Consider the following 9835-nt stretch of genomic DNA (forward strand, 5'->3'; position numbering starts at 1 on the left):
GACAGAGAGATAGAGAGAGAATGAGACACAGAGAGAGGGGGGGGGGAACAAACTCGAACTGCATCTCCTCGAAAGCAATTTAGTCTGGAATCGAGTCCTGACCAGAGAGAGATTGACTGGGCGCCAATCCTTTAAGTGTTCGCGCCTCTGTTCACCCAGCAGTAATTGTTTACCCGGGTTGTAAAGCGATTGACAGGACGTGTATCAGGGTAGACTAATAGAGTCAGGCTTACCATGAGCTATGGTAAAAATAAGATTGCCAGCCTGTGAGTAGGAGGCAGAAGTCTACTAATGTACCCATCTGCACCGAAAAAAATTTATAAATAATTATAAATTATAAATGCAAGATGACGGAATAACATGTACCCGCAGCATGGTGATTTAACCCCCCCCCCCTCTCCCCCTCTCCCTCTCTCCCCCTTTCTTGGTTAACTAGCGAACACGGGAGACCAAATATTGAGACTCAAACACTCACAAAAATAAGAAAGGAAACCAGAGAAAATCAAGTCAGAAATCACGGTAAAGTGTGAGAAGCCTCTGTACTTCGAACTATAGAAGGCAAGTCTTTGTTTATATCAGTCCCGCTTCCACACACACACACACACACACACACACACACACACACACACACACACACACGGGATCAAAGAGTCAGAGCTCAACCCCCGCAAGCACAACTAGGTGAGTACACACACACACACACACACACTCAAAACGGTCTGGTAGCTGAGCGGACAGCGCACAGGATCTCGTAATTCTGTGGCCCGGGTTCGATTCCCGCACGAGGCAGAAACAAATGGGCAAAGTTTCTTACACCCTGATGTACCTGTTCACTCATCAATAAATAGATACCTGGGAGTTAGACAGCTGTTACGGAGCTGCTTCCTGAGATATGTCCAGAGGTATTGGAGTTAACTTTGTTGAACAAGGAGCGTTAGGTAAGCACCATTAGGTAAGAATAGGGGCTATCAGCCTTGCTGACGTACATAAAAGGGTCAAACCTGATTATGTTTTATTTTTAATTTGTTTTAGGTCAACGAAAGGACAAATTAAACTTCAGTGGCCTCTCGAGCATGTAATTACAGAGCTTTCGGAAATTTTAATAACGCATTGGATATTTAACTCTCTCCTGACACATTTCGCAATTGATGGAGCTTGATACATTATAAATAGGGCAATTGCAGGACGTGTTTTACAATAAACTTTTATTTTGTTGCAAACATTTTAAATGAGAGTTTAACAACTTTTTACTCTTTTAGTTATTTAAACGTATAAAGGACAAATTTGCTATGATAGATTATGCAAAGATAAAATGTGTTTCTGTCAATTCTGGAATTCGAGTTCTTGAAAAATAATTTGGGATTTTCAAAGAAATATAATATGCAAGACATAATAAGAATTAGGAAACCGAAAATCTAAATTTTAGGGTAATAGTTTTGACAATTTAGGTATAATAATTCCATTCGAATCAGATGAATTTTCCCACGAAATCATGCAGAGGCGAAAAACCACAAGAATATATCTTTGCTTGATATAAAAATCTTTGTATATATAATTTAAAGCGACAAGTATTATAGAATTGGAATATGTTTTAAGATATTACAGCCCAATGGGAAGTTCAACCACTTGTCCTGGTCGGTAGAGCGACGGCCTTACTTGCCTTCCTGGGTCGGCGTTCGATACCCGATGGTCCAAGGGATTGGTCACCTATCCAATACCTCGTCTTCATATCCCTGTGTTTTGTCTACATATCCCAGGGCCTTGTACTCATATCCTAGTTCCTTGTACTAATATCCCAATTCATTGTACTCATATCCCAGGTCCTGTACTCATGCACATTTGAGTGCAACGCAACATATAGTCACACTGGTTTAGTGGTCTCTCTCCTGTTATCCTATTACTCCCCCCCCCCCTCCATAAAGAAACCAATAGAATTTCGATATCAACTCTGCAGTATTGCAAGACAGTTTAATCGCTATCTTTTTTTGGGTATTTTTAACATCACTCATATCTGCGTGTGTATCATTGTATCTGGTTATCTCGTCATGATATCTAGAAGCTTAGCATTATATATTGTGCCGTATATTAAAGTGCTAATATATATTGAATTATAGGATCTGATACTTTGAATTTTAAATAACTTGTTTCATGTGAATATGTTAATGCGTTTTATATGTAGATTAGTTATATGTATAACGTTTAAATGAGTTGGCAAGGGAACTCTATATTATTTTTTAAAGTAGACTCAAGTCTTATGCAAATAAAGTTACCAATATGTGTTATATTATAGCTCTGGTAATCAGGATTGGCATTTTTAATCAGCATGAGTTTTTTTCCGTTGTGCATTAGTTTTATCATATACTCAAACGAAGGGAGTTTTTTATGTGATTAATTTCATTTGATGATTTTTAGATTTTTTTGAGGCTTTCACAATGCGTTTATTGAAGTCGAGAAAACAGATTTTGTTAATTAAAAATATCTATTTTTTTTAACTCCTAAATTCAAGCGTAATAATGACAATTAAACAAATTACAAAAATGTGTAAATACATGTTCCTATATATTGAAAAATTTGTCAAATTATTTAAGAACTACAAAAGTGTAGGTGTACACAATACAGGTAGACTTGGGGACACGAACATCACTGAGTCAGCAAGAGTCCTGTACGACAACTCTGAGTTCTGTGACAGATTGCTGTCGAACAGACAAGAACAACATAGTTACCAGTCTCCGTGGTGTAGTGGTAAGACACTCGCCTGGCGTTCCGCGAGGGCTTTGTCATGGGTTCGTATCCTGGCCGGGGAGGATTTACTGGGCGCAAATCCTTAACTGTAGCCTCTGTTTAACACAACAGTAAAATGTGTACTTGGTTGTAACAACGATTCTTCGCGGCAGGGGATCGTATTCCAGGGACCTGCCCGAAACGCTACGCGTATTAGTGGCTGTACAAGAATGTAACAACTCTTGTATATATCTCAAAAAAAAAAAACTTGAATTTTGGGCCGATTGCATCTTTTTGGACAACCAAAGAGTTTTCGACACTGCCATAGGAAGCCCTCCTACTAAAACTCAAGCAGCATGTGATAATAATAGAGATACACTAGATGGAAGAAAACTTAACAGCTAAGAAACTTAACAGCTAGAAAGCCAGGTGGCGCAGAGAGAGGGGTAAAAATAGGAGTACCAGAATGCTATATAGTGAGAATGAATGGAGGCGAGAGGTACTGCAATACCAGGCCGATCAGCGGCAAAAGTGGAGCAAGCTCCTAGCACTTGGCCTTGCATTGCAGAGGCGAGAGGTGCACAATAGGGAAGTACCCTCCGTGGGGTCAGTACCGGACACAACAGGAAGAATTTACTAGGCACCAATCCTTAGCTGTTCGCCCCTGTTCACCCAACAGTAATTGGGGATCTGGTTGTAATTCGATAGGCAGATCGAGTTCAAAGGAAATCAGTAAGATAATACTATGGGAAGGATTAACTCTAAGCTTTCTAACATGAAGTTGTCTACTCCAATACCCACCTATGTGAATGAAAAGATCAAAAAATGAGATTTTGAGTAGATATAACGCCAAGCGTAAAAAAATCCATATAGCAAAATAACCATTAAGTGAATGACATTAAGTGAATTGTCATTAAGCGAACAATGGGCAGAGTTTCTTTCACCCTATGCCCCTGTTACCTAGCAGTAAAATAGGTACCTGGGTGTTAGTCAGCTGTCACGGGCTGCTTCCTGGGGGTGGAGGCCTGGTCGAGGACCGGGCCGCGGGGACACTAAAAGCCCCGAAATCATCTCAAGATAACCTCAAGATGAGAAGCCGAAAAACAACATGGTAGCCATTTATGTATCCTTCATGGAATACATGACGACACATGTTATCTCAATGCTAGAGTATGCACACCGGCATGGAACCCTCACCCCAAGGGAGAGGTTATCTTGAGGTTATCTTGAGGTGATTTCGGGGCTTTTTTAGTGTCCCCGCGGCCCGGTCCTCGACCAGGCCTCCACCCCCAGGAAGCAGCCCGTGACAGCTGACTAACTCCCAGGTACCTATTTTACTGCTAGGTAACAGGGGCATAGGGTGAAAGAAACTCTGCCCATTGTTTTCTCGCCGGCGCCTGGGATCGAACCCAGGACCACAGGATCACAAGTCCAGCGTGCTGTCCGCTCGGCCGACCGGTTCCCGATCACAAATCGGATCTAGATCACAAATCGAAATTCTAGAAAGTACAGCAAACTGCGAAAAGATTTGGCTCAAGGCTAAGAGGAAGCTGGAACTCAAAGCTGAGAAAGAGGAGTATCAAGGCGAGGCAGGTACTAGGTACAAGGCAGATGATAGACAAGGAACTACGCCAATATGTCAGGACTGACGCTACGGAAGGCGTAGTCGGAGACCGGGCCGCGGGGCTGTTGATCCCCGGAAGCTACACAAAGTAGATGCATATCATTAATGTGAAGGTGAAATGTGAAATACAATCCTATTTTTATATATTCCTTCATGTAAGAATAGGATTGAGAGCCATTGCATCCGTCGGCCAGCAACTGAAAAGTGATTTATCTAGGTAGAGAAGCACGAGTCTGTCACCACAACTAGGTGAGTACACCCTGCTCCGGCACGGGGTTGACAGTCAGGCTATTGGCCCTCCCCACCCTCCCCCCTACCCCCAACCCCCAACCCCCCACCCCTATCTACCCTCCCCCCTTATCCCCCTCCCACGGGCCAGTATTGGCCCACCGGCTTCCCACCTGGCCCATGTAAACAAGCTTTGTCCCCAGAGTCGAGTCATATCACAGCCAAATCATCCTTTTTTTCCCCTCGCGGCTGGCCAGTAAAAAAAGGCACTGCACGCCATGGCTCCAGTCGATTAAATTACATACAAAAGAGATTTAATGTAACGCGGTAACTCACCATTTATTTAGAATTCCTGAAAATGGAAGGGGGGAAAAAACATTCTCTTAACGCTTGGAGCAAAGAGCTAATGTGATTTCCGGACTACTGGAAGACGTCAGAGCCGGCGGCGACCAAGGTAACTCATTTACCACAATGGAACTCTGCCCCTGAGGCACAGAAATATAATTTACTTTGGGCGATTTTGCCTCTAGGGGATCTGTGGTGTGGGTCCAGGCTCTTGATCACGTCAAGGGTTCCTACACCACCCATGCTCCCTCCCATCCTCCTGCTCCTCCCACACACACACAAACTGCTCTTCCCACCTCTCCCACCTCTCTCCTCTCCCACCTACCCCCTCCCAGGCTCGCGTCGGGAAGATGGTGATGGAAAAGTGAGGGAGAACATTTTTATGGAGTTTTCTCCGACTTCTTCCTCGGGTTATTTGAGCGTTGCGTGATGCAAATTTAAGCATTTTTAATTTTGATTTATTTCCTTTTATTGTTGATAATCTAATTATCTAAAAGTGAAGATCGTAAATGCTTACATTTTTCCACAGCTTTTCTTGTCTTATTAACTTTTTTTAAATATCGTTGCTTGGCATTGGTACTAATTTCTGACATTTATATCCCTACATGTCAATGTTCTAATATTTTGTCTATGTTGCTAGCATCTACTTGACATATTATTTTCATATTTAAGGCTTGGCTGAGATCTGCATTTTGCCAAATAGTCTAGATGTGGTTTCTAATTTTGGACGAATAGTTACTTTTGCAATTTAGAACGTAGCTGGCCTGAATTGTCTCACATAGGAGGTATAAATGTGGCGTTTAGTTAGTCTTTCACAATGGATTCCTAAAACCTCATTGCTGTGTATTTTGCCTTCTTGAGTTTGTGTAAGTGTTTTAAACAAGGACGGTAGAGCGACGGTCTCGCTTCATGCAGGTCGCCGTTCAATCCCCGACCGTCCAAGTTGTTGGGTTCCCCCCGTCCCATCCCAAATCCTTATCCTGGCCCCTCCCCAGTGCCATATAGTCGTAAAGACTTGGCGCTTTCCCTTGATAATCACCTCACCTCTGGATTTACACACAACTTCTTATGAAAAACAGACAATGCAATACTAATTTACAAAAACGGAGACAAGATATGCAGGCTACAGTGTAGCATACATACACACCATACACGGTTACAGGAAATATCACAATATTTCTCTGACTATGACGGGAAAGAGAACATTAGAATATATTTGAAAGTTGCGCCATAATGGCAAAACACCAATATGGATTTCACAACGAAATCTCCGCTTCACAGACAAGCTGGAGTGACAACCAAAGATGCTACCGTGGAAAAGATTAGAGAAGAGCGCCATTACTTGCCGGATACCAAAGAGATCTGTACAAGAACTCTTCCTGTTCCTTATGTAGGTGAAGACTATTTTCCCAGAGGGAAGAAACTACTGCCATTTAATGTTTGCTGATGCTGAGAGAAGCAACTGGAAGATATGGACAATCTGTGAGCATGATCTTAGTTTGACTTCAGAGAATTAAAAATAAGGGAAATAAGTGCCTGGGACAGGAAGACAGGAAGTAAGGTAATGTATCAAATGGAGAGTGGATTAGCATTGTGTGCACCTCAAGAAGTAAGATAAAGCTTAAAACCCTGGGACAAACTGTACATTGAACGTCCCTTTTGAAGCATCTTGAAGCGTCCCCAAGTTACAGCCCCGCTCGTGTGCCAGGTAAGTCCACTTCGGGCTCGCCATAGCCCGTGCTACTTACAACTTTTTGTTCCCAGTAGCTGAATCTAAAACAACAACAATTGAAGCATTCTTCATCCGGGTATTATCAGCTTTACGTGAGTTATGAAGCAAGGGAAAATTTACGAAACTTCGCGTAACATGAGGAGATAAGAACACGGGAGACATGATAACCACATGAAAAATACTAACACAAATTAATAAAATAGACATAGTGAGATTCACTACTGAAAAAATTTCACCAGAACATTATACATTAATCCCAACGAAGAGATTGCTCACAGTGCCCAAAAGCCTCCGGTGTAAGTAATTGCAGACTCCAGTGGCAGCAAAGACATGGTAGCTATTATACGACTCAATCCGATTTTTGCTGGGAGAGATCGTAACCGACTTTCTGTCAACAAATCCGATTTAGGGATTATCATCCACTTTCTGTAAACAAATCCGATTTGCATCTCACTCATAAATATTCTCTCTGACTGTCCCGTTCGACTGGAGATGAAAATAAAATCCACAAAGGCTTTCTGGCCTAATCTTTTCTGCATAGAATGTGATGCTGTGTGTGTGTGTGTGTGTGTGTGTGTGTGTGTGTGTGTGTGTGTGTGTGTGTGTGTGTGTGTGTGTGCGTGTGTGTGTGTGTGTAAGTGTGTGTGTGTGTGTGTGTGTGTGTGTGTGTGTGTGTGTGTGTGTGTGTGTGTGTGTGTGTGTGTGTGTGTGTGTAAGTGTGTGTGTGTGTGTGTGTGTGTGTGTGTGTGTGTGTGTGTGTGTGTGTGTGTGTGTGTGTGTGTGTGTAAGTGTGTGTGTGTGTGTGTGTAAGTGTGTGTGTGTGTGTGTGTGTGTGTGTGTGTGTAAGTGTGTGTGTGTGTGTGTAAGTGTGTGTGTGTGTGTGTGTGTGTGTGTGTGTGTGTGTGTGTGTGTGTGTGTGTGTGTGTGTGTGTGTGTGTGTGTGTGTGTGTGTGTGTAAGTGTGTGTGTGTGTGTGTGTAAGTGTGTGTGTGTGTGTGTGTGTGTGTGTGTGTAAGTGTGTGTGTGTGTGTTGGTAGGGGGGGGGGTAAGGCTGTGGTCTCGCGTGCTCACGCTCCTAGAGGTGCTAGCAGGGTTAGAGCCATTAAGGACCTTAGTGGCTAATGACTTGGGAATTATCGAGAGCATAAGACAATATCTCACTTCTCTCACATTTGGATCTAGTTAAAAAGTTAGACCAAACTTAGATTAGGCTTGAGAGTTAGGTTCTGTTGGCAATTATTGGTATTTGCAGTTTGTGGACGATGCATTTAGATTTAGAAATGTGGATTTGTATTTAGAGGTTTGAGAAGAGAACGTGAACGACAACACTGTTGTAGTTTTTCCCGTTCAAAGTACATACGTCATCAGTTGTGAGTCGTACGTAAAGTATTTCTTATTCATAAACAGGTGGTTTGGCGGCTGGATTAATGAGCCTTTGGACTTTGTTGATGAGGACGAGCTGCCCATTTGACCATGTCCGAAGCTTTCTTTCGAAACGTGCTTCGTTCTCTTTCAGCCTGTACACTCCCTAAACCGACCTTTCCAGAATACCTTACATAGCCCCCAACAATACATAAACCCAACTTATATAATAACACTGATAAACATTTGATAAAAATCCGTTTATTATATTGTGTGAAAGATTAATTTGGAAAGTTAATTACCTGCTAAATTAATGAAATAATGACTTATTAAAACGCAGGTGTCAGTAGAAGTTAACCTAAACCCTTAACCTCACCAAACAATAGATAGTAGATAATAGAACTAATTCCGTAATGGTTTCTAAGTGGTATGTATAAGTGGTATATTTCTAAGTACCTCCATGGTACTCCCTCCCTGAGGACAGGTTGTACCTGCCAGGTACTAGAGAGACGTAAGGAGACAGGTGGGACATTTAAGATGAGTTTAACTTTGTCTTGAAATACCAAGATGGTTTGTGGGAATTGAAGTTCTGTCGGGCGCATGTGACGGGTACTGGAACAGGAGATAACAGGCTGTTACTGTCACTGCTTCTGTTGTTTCTGTCTTGTTAATGCTGTTGCTGCTGTCTCTGTTGCTGTTGTTACTGTTGTTGGTGGAGCTACTGCTGCTTTTGTTGCTTCTGGTGCTAATGGTTTTGCTGAAAGTGGCGTTGATGCTGTTGCTGATAACGCGGCTGCTGATTTTGCTGTTCCTGATACGGTTTTTGCTGTTTTTGTTACTGTTGCTGAGGTTGCTGCTGTCGCCACTGGTTAATGCTGCTGACTATGTTCCTACTGCTACTGCTGTTGACTGCTGCTACTGCTGCTACTGCTGTTGACTGCTGCAACTGCTGCTGACTGCTGCAACTGCTGCTGACTGCTGCAACTGCTGCTGACTATGTTGCTACTGCTACTGCTGTTGACTGCTGCTACTGCTGCTGACTGCTGCTACTGCTGCTGACTGCTGCTACTGCTGCTGACTCTGCTGCTACTGCTGCTGACTCCTGCTACTGCTGCTGACTGCTACTACTGCTGCTGACTCCTGCTACTGCTGCTGACTGCTACTACTGCTGCTGACTCTGCTGCTACTGCTGTTGACTGCTGCTACTGTTACCCGTCTGACTTTCTCCTTCCATCTCTCTGTCCACTCCTCATTTACCACTTTCTTCCACCTATCATCTTTCATCTCTTCCCCATTTTCTATTCCGCCTCTCAAGGTAAACAGCCACACACTATTCTGTCAAACCAGCTCACGAACCGCGCTAAAAACGGTGTCGTAATTTGCATACTATCCACGTTCCTATTTATTTTCCACGATGCATATGATTAACGTTGACGCCATAGGTTAAAAATGGGAATATGCTGAGAAAATTATGGGTCTCCCTCTGGCCTGAGCTGCGAGTAATTAACATAGGCAGCAGCCTGACAGGCTATAAGTATGCGAGTTATTTTCATGAGAAAATGGGTCTCCGCTTCCGGAACCCGATGATAGGAATGTTTTCAACCTAAAAACCGCTTCTGACACTGATAGGAATGTTTTCAACCTAGAAACCGCTTTTGATACCGATGATAGGAATGTTTTCAACCTAGAAACCGCTTTTGATACCGAAATAGGAATGTTTTCAACCAAGAAACCGCTTCTGACACTGATGATAGGAATGTTTTCAACCAAGAAACCGCTTCTGACACCGACGATAGGAATGTCAAACCAAACACTAGAATGTGA

The 9835-nt window shown here is 42.8% G+C and overlaps 1 protein-coding gene across 1 annotated transcript in view; it reads left to right on the forward strand.

Moving 5' to 3' along the window:
• The window catches only part of LOC138358340 (putative proline-rich protein 21), a 167752-nt gene extending 158868 nt beyond the window's left edge, over window positions 1-8884 (forward strand). Inside the window, exon 4 of the mRNA XM_069316175.1 lies at window positions 8633-8884. Within this exon, the coding sequence (XP_069172276.1) occupies window positions 8633-8884 (252 nt within the window). The remainder of the gene's footprint in view (window positions 1-8632) is intronic.
• Window positions 8885-9835: the final 951 nt, after the last annotated feature.

This window comes from Procambarus clarkii, chromosome 83 (assembly GCF_040958095.1).
Source record: "Procambarus clarkii isolate CNS0578487 chromosome 83, FALCON_Pclarkii_2.0, whole genome shotgun sequence".
Taxonomy (NCBI): Eukaryota; Metazoa; Arthropoda; class Malacostraca; order Decapoda; family Cambaridae; genus Procambarus; species Procambarus clarkii.